The sequence below is a fragment of the Notolepis coatsorum genome, assembly GCF_963971535.1.
Source record: "Notolepis coatsorum genome assembly, chromosome: 16".
Taxonomy (NCBI): Eukaryota; Metazoa; Chordata; class Actinopteri; order Aulopiformes; family Paralepididae; genus Notolepis; species Notolepis coatsorum.
The window spans coordinates 25520824-25536507 of NC_140180.1; the positions used below are offsets into that span (position 1 = coordinate 25520824).

A 15684-nucleotide genomic window follows, 5' to 3' on the forward strand; every position below is an offset into this window, starting at 1 on the left:
ACACAATACTCAAGGGCAACAGAAAGATTTTAACAGAAGGCATGTCAATGTAAAGTTACCCAACCTGTTATAGTGTAGTGGAGAAACTATCCTCCTTGTTATCATCAATCAAACCATTTCAGATAGATCTAGTTCCTGAAAAGATTGCACCATCTACTCGGTTACCTTGATTCGCCTATCAGTCAGTAGTCAGTCAAAGGATTATCAGCTAGCTAGTCCACAACTGAATAATAAAACTAGTTTGTTCACTTGAGTTAATTTTAATTGTTCAAAAACATCCACAGCAATTGTGACAATTTATTTATCACCTGCTAGCACAGTTTAGCCAATGTTAATCTCCCATAACAACCGATCACACTGGTCTCATGAATTTGTTTACATTTGAAAACTTAATATGTTTTGATACTAATGTATTGTAGCGACCCTGAGTCGGGGGTCATTGGTCAGCCGAGCTGTCACTCAGCACTCCGCCATCTCGGGCTGGCAGCGACACTATTGGTCGCGCAAGCCGCAGGGTGACCGTGACAGAGGCTGGAGTGCAGGGGCTGACGTACAACAGGGGGACGTTAGTAGGTCAGGTGCAGTTAGTTGGGAACAACGAGAGGTGATGAACCCAGTTTGTATGCTGTAACCAGAGAACTGCAATAAACCATTAATGTGAGAACTAACCCCCCTGAGTCAGTGAGTTGTCAGACTCGTCAATAACGGAGATCGTTACAGTATTTTATGATACTAACTCCTTTCAATAAACAGAAGGCCACTCCCCCTCAACATACCTAGTAGTTGGCTGTGCTCAGAGGGGGCCCACTAAAACAGTTATAACAAATCAAATGATACTGTACATCTGAAGCTGAAACATCTGAAGCTGAAAAAGTTCCACAGCTAACTACATGTAACATTCCACAATAAGCTCTTTCTGACTGAATTATGATCATCGTACTGTCTCTTTAAGGACACTACAGAATAGTGGTACCATGTGGAATTTGGCTGAAGCATGAAGTCTTTTATATTCCTGATCTCCTGGTTTCCCACAGATAAAAATGCACGCAGGGCTGTAACTAACAAAGACAAAGGTAACACTATGTACATGCAGTAGGAGTCAGTACTGAGAAACTCAGCTGACGTACATTGACTGTAGGCCTGGCTTTGGGCCACGCTCGTGATCATGTGTTATGGTAACACAAAGACAGAGTAGGGATGTTGTGGTATTTTTGTGTACGTGTGTGTTTTCTTGTGCCATGGAATGGCTGAAGTGTTCCTGGTGGGCAAAAATATGTGTGTCTTGAAAGTACCTCTAAAAGCGTGTTCGTTGATTGCTGCAACAGTTAGGACAAAGGGTAGAAGATAACACAACAGGTGGTTAAGTATAATTATATAATTATTGAGACGAAGTCAGATTCCAGAATATACCAAAAGATGAGTTTTATTCTAGTCACACAAGTAAAATTAGGTTTACAGGCCTGTGATCCAACAGGATAACAGGAGGAATGCAGAAGGAATGATGAATCGTGAGTGACATCAGATTGTATAGATGAACACTCCTAGTTTCACTTTCGATATGTACTGCTAGGTGACTGGTTACTAACTCATTCCCCGCCAACTACGAGTTTACTCATTATTGGGCGCCAATCGTTGAACGCCAACAACGAGTATACTCGTTATTTGATTGTTATTTCTTTTATTCTATATTTCTATTCATTACAGTCTCTTTTGACACACCATATATACATGTAACGTGGGGAACACTAGGACCCAGGAGTATGTAGAGGGAGTCGCGTGAGACTTGAAAGTTCACGTTTGTTCTCGTCAGTTTGAATGGAGCTACACGTTATACATTAGCAGGCTAAACACCTTTTTCGTTAAATAACATTATTTAATGATGAACAAATCAAGTACAAACAATGTTGATAATGAGTTATAAATCATTTGTAAATGTTATACAAATATAGTTATAAATGATTTAACAATCATTTACGAATGTATATAAATGGTTTGTTCATGATTAGTTCATTATCTACAAATACCTTATAAATGTCTTATAACTGAGTGTTATTATAAAGTGTTACCGAATATTATTTTGGAATACTCCCGATCACAGTTAAGGACGATTTGACGTAAATGTTTGCTTGATCCTGCAATGTTTTTATACGATCGGGCTGATAAGCGTTTTTAGTGTTCAATACGAATGCCGTTACTGACAATCAAATTATCAGAAACGCCCCCCGCCCCCCCCCTTTCATGCATTCATGATGGAACATAATACCTATGATATAGATTTGATTTCGGAATAATAGCGTGTACAGGCAAGAAACGACAACGTCTATAGTGGAATTGACGTATACGGCTATAACTCAGCATTTCGGGAATTACCCTAGACCGCTCTAAAACCATACTTATATTCACCACGGTATAACACGGGAACGTATGGATGGAAACATTTATTCCTTTTCACATATTGAACGATAGATAGGTGATGTCAAATGGGCCATAGTATTGTATGCATAGCTATAATATAGAATATAGTTATAGCTCTACAAACAAGGTGATGCAGTCCTATCTTTTAAAGCGTGGCAGTGCTAGAGCGGGGCCCCGCAGTCAATGAGTTAAAAGTGATGAGGTAATGGCGGTTCACCCCAAAAGGCGGTGGCGTTTGTCATGTGTTGCGTTACTTGAGTTCAACCTCACCCAGTCAAAACGTCCTTGAGATCCAGTCTGTTCTGGTTGTAGAAGATACATTTTAATAATGTTCTCATGTCTTTGAACAATGGGGCACTATAAGGCCTGCAGTCCTATTACAACAAATAAGGTGTTTCTCAGTCAATTTCCAATGGGTGAGGATTCACTCATAGACGCTTTAAACAACAAAGGCAGAATAAAATTCTTTAATTTACTGTCAAATACTTACAGTCTTTGGGAAACAGGCAAAGCTAAATTGTTTTGGTTTCATTCACAGTTTTACGCAGACTTATGTCAAGAGACCTTTCAGGCTGATACAATGTTTTCTATTGTAAAATATCATACTGTCCCAATAGTAAAGCATAGGACTGGGAACAGCACCACCACAACTTGATTTGCAAGAATCTATTGAGAAACAACAATATTGTGTTTAGGAGACAAAGCTCCTTTCTCAGAGCATAAACACAATATGACCACAACAGTAACATATAATCATCAGGCTTTCTATACAGTATATTTATCCTGTAGTTGTGGAACCTGTTTGGTTCTATATGTGTTTCTCCTGTATTTGGGGAACCTGTTTAGTTCTACTGTATATGTGTTTCTCCTGTATTTGGGGAACCTGTTTAGTTCTACTGTATATGTGTTTCTCCTGTAGGTGGGGAACCTGTTTAGTTCTACTGTATATGTGTTTCTCCTGTAGGTGGGGAACCTGTTTGGTTTTATATGTGTTTCTCATGTGGGGAACCTGTTTGGTTTTATATGTGTTTATCTTGTAGGTGGGGAACCTGTTTGGTTTTATATGTGTTTATCTTGTAGGTGGGGAACCTGTTTGGTTTTATATGTGTTTCTCATGTGGGGAACCTGTTTGGTTTTATATGTGTTTCTCATGTGGGGAACCTGTTTGGTTTTATATGTGTTTATCTTGTAGGTGGGGAACCTGTTTGGTTGTCACCGCTCCACCATCATCACCCTCTACAACGGAGCCTTCGACTCCTCCTCAGCGCTCTTCCTCGTCATCAAGGTAACGCCCACCCAGTCTTACATTTAGTAATCAGACTTTTCGGCCTTAAAAAGTAAAAAAATATAATAATAATAATAATAATGTTATTTTGATGTTAAAAATGTATCAGATTAGGAAGTTACTTCTATACAACTTCATGTATCGTGTCATTTTCCTTCATACTTCTTTTGCCAGTATGGTCGTGAAATAGATATTAAAGTATATTCAAAGTGGTCTTAAAAAGTCTTACATTTAACTTGTTGAAACCAGCAGGAACCCTGTTTTTAGTAGTCTTACCCCGAAAATCTACTGATGATGAAGATGAGCGTGATGATGATGATGATGATGATGATGATGTCCCTCTGCAGCTGTTGTTTGAGTCGGGAGTTTCTCTGTGTGCCTCCTTCCTCTTCCTGGCTGCCTGCGGAGGCATTCACCTGGTCAGGACCTTCATGCTGCTCCCCAAAGACAGGATCCCATACCCCCTGCCTGAGGGCTATACGTACGGGTAAGATGACTCCCCTTGCAAACACGTGCACAAACACACACACACACACACATTGCTTATCAAGCGTGTTTACATCTGCATGTGAGAGGATATTTCTTTTCTAATTGGTCAAAGATCTATGGTGAGTTTTAACCATTGGTATAAGATAAGATGGCAGCATGGGGAGGGGAAAGGGGAGGTACAGATATGGGCAGGGTAATAGTAGAAGACATAAATATAGGCAATACAATTATAGTAAAGATATAAATAAGCAGTGTAAATAATATAATTAACTCTGAATATAAGCATATGAGCAAGTAAGCAGTGTAATCAAAGGTGCAGATGAGGGTCTGTATGCAGTTCAGTTATATTATACGTTACAATAAATATGGTCAATAACACTTAGAATCTGAATATATACTATGAGTAAGTAAAGTATAGTATAATGATAAGATGGCAATCGAGGTGATTTGTGACGCTAGTGACTAGTTACAGCAACTAGTCAGCAACTAGTCACAACACAACGTTATAATGAGTCTCCTTCTATTTGCTCTTCTCAAAAGTATGAAAGACTGGAGGGCAGGTTTTCAGGTTGACATGCTGTAGGAGGGCACATGTGTAGTCTCTGTCATTCTACTTCGGGTTGAAAAGAGTGAGCACAATGTGCTATAAAGAGGAAAACACCTTTATTAACCTTTAGAGACCCACCATAGACCCATTTTTGTATGTTTGGGAGGGGGGGGTGGATCTTTAGGGTGAGGTAAAAGTTCAACAGTAGTGGTGACATCACCTGAAAGCTGGGAACCTGAAGATTAATTTGAGATGCAGCTGTCTGTCAAGTTCTTCTAGTCATAAATCTATAATAAACATTGTGTTTTGGTTAGGAGCCTATTCAAATGTTGAACGTTTAGAGCAGGGGTGTCAAACTCATTTTCACAGAGGGCCACATCAGCATTATGGTTGCCCTCAAAGGGCCAAAGACCGTATAAATGTTAATGTAATATAAAATAAATGTAGCTACACATTTACATATTGTTAAACATGGTGTTTCTGTATTTATTACTTATTCAAGTTATACATATTGCATATTCATTTGCATAAATATAAAAATATATGTTAGCTTATGTTATTTTAACAAATAATTTTAGTTTATCAGAACCCCATATTACTCCACCAATCAATGATCAAACCATTCAAGTAAATAACAAAGAAGAATATCATCAAATACAAGCTATGACATTAAGTTTGTTCAAAACCTTTTTGTCACAGTCAAGAGGGGCAGAACTAACAAGTGTGAGCTGCAAAGAACACGTGGGACAGATGTAGCAGATGTTACAAAAACAAATGGCTGCACACAACCTTGCAGAGGCCATACATCCAACTAATGGAAGATAGTTTAATTAACGTTAATTAACAGATTGCAGAATGGGTACAGTACAGCTCAATACACACAATTGTTAAGGGGATGCAGACCAGAGAAACACTTTCGACTTGTTTACATCAGGGTCCCCCATTTTCAATTCGTAATGAAATTGCTATTATGTGTCTGCATGAACACACAAGTGTAACTGTACTCAAAAATAACAAAATAAGGGTTGTCTCAGTTCACAACTATATTGGTCAAGTTTTGGGTGGGACTTGTTTGCATCCCTACAGCTTCTTATTCAATTGAGCGAGATGCTCGGTTATGTCACACAGCCAGCTTGCATCTGACAGTTCAGACAATATTTCTTCAACCCTTTGTTACCTATTCCGCCTGGATCTTTTTTGTATTTTGGGCTGTAAAATTGTCAAAGAATGTCTGAGGAGTAAGTGCTTTTGGCTTTTTTCCTTTGTTACCTCAGATGTTCAACATACATGTATGTGTAAGAATGTGTAATAACTAAAGCTGTCAAAGTTAAAGCTTTATTAACGCATTAACCCACAATTATTTTAACACTGCTATTTTTTAACCCAATATTAATGTACAAAAAAAATTTTTTTATCTGAGCTCTTGGGGGGCCACATCAAATGACGTGGCGGGCCGGATTTGGCCCGCGGGCCGTGAGTTTGACACCTATGGTTTAGAGTGTATAAGGACTTAGAATATTATGATGGAAGTGTATGATGGCCGTTCCCCATGGTCAATCGTGTCTCATTGTTACAGCGATTTTTGGGTTAATTTGTCACACAGATTTGGTGCAAGATTTTAAAATGTTTGACCACTCGAGAATTGATGGTCAGAAATCCCTCCAAAATACCACATTAAGACACCAAGACCTTGAGGAACGTCATAGAAAGTTTCATGCTTTGATTTGGTATCAAAAACGTTTAACATTTGCAGTGTTCATTTTGTCAACTAAAATGATGACGAAAGATGTTCATCAACAAAGGTTTTTTTCATGACGACAACGAGACGTGACGTCACGTTATTGAAGACCATGTCACGCTATAGAGACTAAATAGTTTATTAAATATCGTTGACCACAACTGAGGACACAAAAATGTAATTTACAAACACCAGGACGAAACTCTTTCACCAGTAACGTTACATTCTTTCCATCTAGCTCACACTAACTGGCTAACCTAGCTCACGCTAATGTGGCTAACTGATCGACCTCTCGCACACAATTAATGACATGTTGCGGACAGCCATACCGGTGACAATGTTTAGCTTTTAGTGCCAAATGATAAGAGTCTGAGGCGCAGTCTCAAAAGAAAATGTTGAATATTTATTGTGCATTAAAAATCACAACAGAGCCTCTGCTACTAGCTGACCTAAACGGAGCCTTCTGGAAGCAAGTGCAACAACGTATAATGTCCGTGTGGAACCAATGTGCCAACAACCTTTCCGTGGGTGAAGCATAGTTGTCATTTAATTGTAATCTATACAATCACCTGTTGTTGAATAAATATTAAATACCATTACTTTCTAGTTATTACTAAAAAACAGTATATATAAAACAGCTGTAAAAAAAGAAAATAATTTTTTTTAGATAATTTATATAATATAATTATTTATTTTTTAGTACATTAACTAAAAATAGACAAAAATGTCATCCGTTTTCGTCGACAAAATCTAGACTAAAATAAAAAGGACAAAATTGAGACAAAAACTGACTAAGACTAAAATGCTCAGACATTTAGTTGACTAAAACTGACTAAACTAAAAATAAATGAAGATGACTAAATATTAGGGATGTCCGATATTATCGGCCTACCGATATTATCGGCCGATATTGGCATTAAAATGTGATATCGGAAATGATCTGTATCGGTTTTCAAAAAAAGAAAATATATATATATATATTTATATATATATATATATATTTTTTAACCTTTATTTACCCAGGCAAGCAAGTAAGAACACATTCTGATCTTTTTATTGTCAAAGGTATGCATAATGTTGTGTTAATTCCACGACAAGAGATATGTAATGTTAATGACCTGAAATTATTCCGTTTTTTGGGGGGGAAACCCTGCATATATCGGTATCGGTTGATATCGGTATTGGAAATGAAGAGTTGGATAATATCGGTATATCGGTATCGGTAAAAAAGACAATATCGAGCATCCCTACTAAATATGATGAAAACGAAAAAGGAGCACTTGACACATGACTAAGACTAAAACTAAAATGAAAATAGCTGCCAAAATTAACACTGAACATTTGGAGATTTCTGTAAGAATTGCATTTTTCTGTGATTTGGATGACAAGAAATTGCTCGGAAATTATTGTCAATATAAGTAGGAAGACCATACTGTACATGGTCTAAATCCGCTACAATGAAATGGCTACTAACAATGGCTACTAACAATGGCTACTAACATCATCACACATGGATACTATTGGGCTCATTGGATCCATAAGAGTCTCAGCTTTCCAGTCATACTCCATTCATGCAAATTCAAAAATATTCAAATATACCATTTTTAAAATAAGGCTGAAAATAACACATTTATAATGCATATAAAATATTGCATGGTTCTTGCCCACAGCTCCATGGAATTTGCATAAAGTGGGCATGTTTGTAAAGAGGAGACTCGTGGATCGGTGAGAGGTCAAGGGGCCCCTTTGAAAATGGCCCTGCTAGTTCTTTAACCCTTTCATTGCCACACGACAGAAGGTTAACCCTTTACTATCACACAACCGACCGGCTGCCGTGCGGCAGTGAAAGGGTTAACCTTCTGTGTATTGTCGCGGTGAAAGGGTTAACCGTTTTGGTAGTGCGGCAGTGAAAGGGTTAAATAATACACTGTTTTAATGATTTCTTATATATTGGTATTCTTCCTTCTTTTATCCCAACTCTTTTTTAAAAAGCATACAAAACGAAAATAAACACTGCTGATAAATTTTCCGCTTGTACACATACGGCATGTCCTTTGTGCGTAGCAAGCGATCGCTAGAAGTATGAATAACTTTTGTATGTAAAAATGGCATACCATTGGCTGGTTGATAGTTTGACCCATTTGACTCTGCTGTGACATTTGCCCTGTCAGGATGACCTGTGGCCAGTCCAAGACATTCAGCCCAGAGCAGGAAGCAGCCAAAGGCAACGTACAGGAAGACGACGCCACAGAGGAAACGCCACTTGGCAAAGAGAGCCCACCCAAGGAAGGTGTGTGTGTGTGTGTGTGTGAGAAAGAACTACAGAAGGTTAACCCTTTCACTATCACACTACAGAAGGTTAACCCTTTCACTATCACACTACAGAAGGTTAACCCTTTCACTATCACACTAAAAGGGTTAACCCTTTCACTATCACACTACAACCACACTAAAAAAGGTTAATCCTTTCACTACCACACTACAGAAGGTTAACCCATTCACTACCACACTACAAAGGGTTAACCCTTTCACCACCACACTACAGAAGGTTAATCCTTTCACTACCACACTACAAAGGGTAAGGTGTTTCAAATCAATCACGGTCGCTGCCGTGAGTGGTTGCCATGGTAACTAAGGCCTCTGTGTCAGAAACCACTGGATGGCGCAGAAGGCCGTCAGGTCCTGTTCATCTCGTTAGTTGCCGTTATCAAGATGGCCGCGGAGTGAACAGACTTTTCTTGAGAGAGACTTTGATAGTTTGATGAAGCACTGTCATAGTTTTGTAAAGACTAAAGACGTTGGCAACGACAAAACGACTTACTGTAAAACAAACATATTCAGAGAAAAATAAGTAAATTAGTTCAATTGTAATTTACTGCATCTTGAGGTGAAATGTGAGTTTCAAAGATGTTTTAAATGTATGGTGATCTCTCTGCCAAAAGGCTGGTGATCACACAGAGTGGTTGCCGTGGTGACTAAGGACCAAATGAACAATTCTGTGTTGTGTTTATGAAAGACAAATGATGACATGTATGACAGATTCTTAGATACAGATGACTCCCCATCCAAAGAGTTAGGGGTCAGGTCTTGTCTAAGGCGTTGGCAAAATTCTGCTCTATATCTGAGACAATTGGCAGTCGCCACACATGGAGGAGACGCTGCTTCCTGTATCCATAGTTTTTTTTTTATCTGAACACAAATAAAGATATTAAAATGTGTGTGTGAGTTTGTGTGTGCGTGCGTGTCTGCAGATGCACGCGTTTCTGCATGTGTACATATTGACGGATAGTTGATGTGAGTTGACATGGACTTGACCTTCGTTCCTTATCTGTACGCCTGCGTCTGCTGTGTCTGTGTGCAGGGGAGAGTGAGCGGGAGGCGGACCTGCGGGCCTCTGTGCTGTCTCTGTCCCTGACGGCTCTGCAGTGCGTCCTGTTCTCCATCTGTGCCTCCGCACCCCTGCTGCCTCTCCAGTACCTCACCTTCATCCTGCAGGTCCTCAACAGATCCTTCCTCTATGGAGGAAACGCAGCCTTCCTTAGCCTGGCGTGAGTAGCACACACACAAACACACACACACTGACACACACACATTTGAATGATTTCAAGAGTTCAACCCACACATGACAACATACACAAAAGGATAAGTTAACGGATTCCATAGAAATCGATAGTTTATTAGCAACGATGCAACAGCCTGATGCAGGCGGCTCATGCACATGCACATGGATCACAATTTTACGTGAAAGAGACCCCATTGTGGCGGAACGCGAAAACCCAGATATCCTAAGCCAAATTCTTCCCTGATCCCCTAAAAGGGTGATTGAGCTGAGCTCCGGGAATGTGGCCTTTAGACATGAGGGTTGTGGGGGGGCGGGGTTCTTTTGGAATTGGATCGGTCTGAATAGGATGACAAGAAAGCATAATTAGACAAGTGACATGTAGATGGCGAAGCTAGGATATTCAGGATAACTTAGTCATTGCACTGACAATATACTTAATGGGTACATGACAATGAACAATTGGTATATAAACAAAGACACGTACCTTGTATTTCCTCATACAGAACAGATATTGGGGAAGGGAAAGAGAGAGGATTTTAAAGGGACAGGAAATTGGGCGAATGGCCACTCCAGAACTGTGTCGGTGGAACGGAAACGTGTATTTAATGGATTGGTTCGGTTGGGCTGGATAGGCAGAACCGCGGGAATAGGGGGCAGACCCGAGTATGAGTAGGAAGTCTTTATTTGTCATGCAGATGAACAAAGAAACGAAGGGGCATGCGTCATAGTGTGGGCTTCCTTCCGAGATTCGTATATAATACTTCCATTATTGAAGTCACCACATTATCAAACATGCAAGGAACATAAACAATGAAAATGCATTCAGACGTTTCAGTTCCCCATTGTTGTAGTCGAGTCACTAAATCTAGAGTCCGAGTCGAGTCTTGAGTCCCCAGTGTTCGAGTCCGAGTCACCAAAGCCCGAGTCGAGTCCGAGTCGAGTCCCCATCACCCTAGTCCGAGTCCAAGTCATCAAGGTTGAGTCCACTCCACTCTGGCAGTCAAAGAGCTGACAAAAAGGTCTACATTAAACATAAATGACACAGCGGTCACCATTTCAAAGGGAGTTTATTAATTTGTGACACAATAGACCAAAAAGAATGCACTAGCCATCAATGATTAGAGCCAAATGATTAGAGCCTATTACAAAAAATAAATAAAAATGTATTTATCAATTAACAAGTCCGAGTCCTCGTCTGCCCCTTTCCGAGTCCACGTCATCAGTGCTCAAGTCCAAGTCGAGTCACAAGTCCTGAAAATCAGTCCAGTACTACAACACTGCTTGTTTGACAGTCAGGTTGATGACACACAAGGCTCTGCTTACCTGCCGGCACGAGGCAAATTATTTCTGCTGGCACGCGTTTGGCAATGTCTCAAAATAATGAACACTCTTCCTTGCGTAAATGGGTGAGGTGGCAGAGCCCTGGTGTCAGCTGGCACAGTGCTAGTGTACCTTATTTAACTCCATCATAACTGTGTGTTTAGTTTCCCGCCATGCCACTTCGGGAAGCTGTATGGCATGGTCATGGCGCTCTCTGCAGTGTTCTCCCTGCTGCAGTATCCCTGCTTCGCCCTGGTCAAGGGAGCTCTGGGTGGAGACCCGCTATACGTGAGTACACAGCCCTGCCAGTGTTACACCATGAGATAAGATGGGTAAACATTGTGTTTCTCTTCACATACACACTGTACAAACCTGGAGCCATGAGGCTGCACGTCCCCCAGAGATTCTTTCTGCAATCACAATGTTGAACAGAAAGGGTGTGTGTGTGTGTGTGTGTGTGTGTGTGTGTGTGTGTGTGTGTGTGTGTGTGTGTGTGTGTGTGTGTGTGTGTGTGTGTGTGTGTGTGTGTGTGTGTGTGTGTGTGTGTGTGTGTGTGTGTGTGTGTGTGTGTGTGTGTGTGTGTGTGTGTGTGTGTGTGTGTGTGTGTGTGTGTGTGTGTGTGTGTGTGTGTGTGTGTGTGTGTGTGTGTGTGTGTGTGTGTGTGTGTGTGTGTGTGTGTGTGTGTGTGTGTGTGTGTGTGTGTGTGTGTGTGTGTGACTTTTGGAGATCTGTTGTGGCTGGAGACCCCCATCACCGTCAGAATACTTTGCCTTTGTTGTTTTGACCGCTTTGATACATTTGTTGTAACGTCGCCACTGGTCAGCTAATGTTGGAGAAGCCGCTATGCTGCTGTAGGTTTTGATAAGATAAGATAAGATATTCCTTTATTGAAATCCGGGTGTCATAGCAGCATGGGGGAGGGGAGGTACAGGTATGGGCAGGGTAATAGTAGAAGACATAAATATAGGCAATACAATTGGATACGAATACAAAATAAATATGAGGTGGAAAAAACTAAACAAACAGTGTAAATAATGTAATTAACTCTGAATATAAGAATATGATAAAGTAACAGTGTAATCAAAGGCGTGTGAGGGTCTGTATGCCCTATCCGTTTTATTATACGTTACAATACATACAGTATGGTCAATAAAGAATTAGAATCTGAATATATACTATGAGTAAAGTAACATGGATGGTACACTACAGAGTTTTGTACCACAGAGCAACCGTCGAAACAATAGACACGTATGTCGCTTTTGTCTGTTTTCCTAGTAACCCTCAAGCTACAGTAGCAAGATATGTATCAAATATAAGACCATAAAAATACAAACGGCAGCCATTACTGGTCACTTCCTACGTCTCTCCCACAATCTCTCTTCAATTTACTCCTCCTTCTTTCTCTCCCTGCCTCTATTCTCTGCTCGTCCGCAGGTGAACATAGGCCTGACGTTGCTCAGCCTGGTAGCCTTCATCCATCCTCTCAACGTCTACCTGCACTGTCGAGGCCAGGCCTCCCGCAGAGCCGAGGCCAAGGACTCCACCGCTGCCTGCTTGTAGAGACCACCTGCTGTAAAGCAGTCCTCTTCAACTTCTTTCAGTTCGGGTACATTTTAGACGTATTTCTAACGAGGGGACCTCGGAAACAAACAAAAGAAAATGTGGGTCCGGAACCATCGTTTTAAGAAGCACTGCAACAAAGGGAGGTCACACACTTCAAATACATTGCCATTTGAAACTGCCAATCACATGCTGTTACCTCTTGAGATTTGTATTCATGCTGACAAGTATTGATATTTATTGTTTTGTTTGTATTTCGGCTTTGCTGGCTTGTAGCATATTCACCACACTTCATGTTGGTGTGGAATGTACATTTCGTACACATACCAGTCATTTTGATACAGAAAGAAAAAAGAAATACCTAACGAATGTATCAGTTTGTTTTACACATGTTTATTTTATCAGGACATATAATATTATCCATATTATTCAGGAAATGTCTGAAATGGAACAGTGTTGTTTACATTCTTATAAGTGCTCACATTTCAGCTCGGGTTGGGTGTCCCAACATACTGCATGGTGTTGGGTGAAAAACTCGTAACTCCAATGGTGGTGTTACAACTTTTTTTATTTAATTTATTTGACTTAAAATCAAATTGTACATGGTTGTAGTGCATTTTATGACTCGTTAGCCCATAAAACCTGTTCTTACCCATTGTCGCATTAAAAATGCATGGGAGTCAACAGGAAAATTAAGAAAATAATACATTTATCAATCCTAAAACCTACACTTAGAGGTATGTGTTTTTCATCCAGCAGCAGAAAAGAAAAAGAAAAAAAAGCATCCTGGCATTAAGTGACCTTCGCTCCGGATTGAAACAGTGAAAGGCAGATGTCGGTTGGGCTCATAATGAAAACCAGCCTTGGCGTTGACCAGTGCCTGCTTGGCTTGTCTTGTTTTTTTAACAGATGAAAGTCCACATGTAGGCTGCTACAAGTCTACTCTCTGTGTATATGTCAAGTGTTTTCTCTGTATATTCGATCATATTAACTTATGTACCGTCATGTATTCCTATTATGGCAGTATTAGCTACCCTATACACTGTGGCCTGACCCCCTATGCTGGTTAATGAAGGATGCTGGCAGGCATTAACAGACGTCAATATGGTCGTAAACTGCACTGTGCTGCAAGGGAATTCTCTCACTTAACCAATTTTTTTTTTATACCTACTAGCCAATAGAAACCCTGATGAAAATGTATCATGGTAATTTCCGAAAAAAACATCATGTTATTTCTAAAAAGGTATCTTTTTACTATCATGATTGGTAAGTGACCAATGATACCATGATATTACCATTGGTATCATGGTTTAAATTTGATTATACTGTGGTCTATAAGTACAAAATTAGTACCATGGAGATACATGAATTTCACCATCGCAGTACCACAGTAAATTATTTACACAATGGTAAACCTAAAAATACCATCAAACTACGTTCATAATTTTTGTCAGATTTTCAAACTACTAGCCCATTCAAATCAGAGCACTTATCCATTTGCCACTGTGGCAAGTAATGTATAATTCACCAGCCCCTTTAACGGTTTCATCAGCCAAATTTATATATAAAGAAAAAGGATCCAGACAGTTTATGCCAAATTGGCTGGTAGAGTTGAAAACCAGCTGCAGCTAAAATGTCCTAATATTTGTCTTGTATTTGGTGTTTATTTCCCACTCTGATTCACGCTCATCAGGAAGACAGTACAGGTCTGCCACCTACTGGCCTTTCATTGAATCTGAAACCCTGCTTGTGTCATACAGTAGGTGTGTGCCAAACTCTGTGTCTGAAGGTTCATACTAAATGCTGCCTTCTAAGTAGTAATGCACGAGGAATATATAAAATCTAACAAGACATGAATCTTTATATATAATTTAAATCTACACTATGTTGTAATTTACACTGTGTCTTGCAATTGTAAAATGTTTACGACATGCTGCAGATATAGAACTTTAAAATGTCTCCAGGTAGTGTACCAAAAAAATGCCTGCTAAATAGCAAGCAAAGGGGGCTTTTTCGATGCAACCATCAACCTGACAGTATGCTGGTGTTGGATGTCTGCTATGTTCTATTTGCACCAAACCTACAAAAGAAAAACTGTATTTTAGCTAATTATATTGTTCATAAGTACTTGATTATAAAGGGAAATGTGTTACAAACTTGGATATATGTCATTCTTACATGTAAATTAGCTCCGTATTTTGCTGTTTTGTATTGGCAAGATATTATGCATGCAATATTGAAAGTAACCCCCCCCCCCCCCCCCCCCCACACACACACACACACAACACGCACACAGGCATGCATTTCCCATACCTGACTTTGTCCACCATGCAGACAACTGTCCATTAAAGTTAAGTTACCAAAAAAACCTGATCAGTCTATCACACTGCAAATGAATAAACTGTGAAAAACATAATTTGAACTATTGTCTATCACTATTTTATTTGTGCATTTATCTTTACATTTAGCGAAATGAGCTATGATAGCACTGCCTAACATACACATAAAGTATGTCTAAATAAAGTAAGAGAATGGATACATTTTGGCTACAATAGCTGGCAAGTGGGGTGGCGCGGTCACCAGGTGGTTTGAGAAATGGACCCATAACTGGATGGACCTTAAATCACAGGTTCAATCCCCCATGACCGCCAATGTGTCCATCAAAGTGTCCTTAAGCAAGACACTGACCGCCTAACTGCTCCAGGGACAATGGAAATTAGCTGATTAAATGCATATAAATGTGTCTCGGGGGAACACGAGAACAGGGA

At 39.9% G+C, this 15684-nt stretch overlaps 1 protein-coding gene across 1 annotated transcript in view; it reads left to right on the forward strand.

Annotated features, from left to right (window-relative positions):
• The window catches only part of slc43a3b (solute carrier family 43 member 3b), a 28008-nt gene extending 12696 nt beyond the window's left edge, over nucleotides 1-15312 (forward strand). Inside the window, exons 6-11 of the mRNA XM_084331997.1 lie at nucleotides 3608-3700; nucleotides 4048-4187; nucleotides 8646-8764; nucleotides 9836-10022; nucleotides 11521-11644; nucleotides 12791-15312. Of these exons, the coding sequence (XP_084188123.1) occupies nucleotides 3608-3700; nucleotides 4048-4187; nucleotides 8646-8764; nucleotides 9836-10022; nucleotides 11521-11644; nucleotides 12791-12916 (789 nt within the window). The 3' untranslated portion in view covers nucleotides 12917-15312. The remainder of the gene's footprint in view (nucleotides 1-3607; nucleotides 3701-4047; nucleotides 4188-8645; nucleotides 8765-9835; nucleotides 10023-11520; nucleotides 11645-12790) is intronic.
• The last annotated feature ends 372 nt before the right edge of the window (nucleotides 15313-15684 follow it).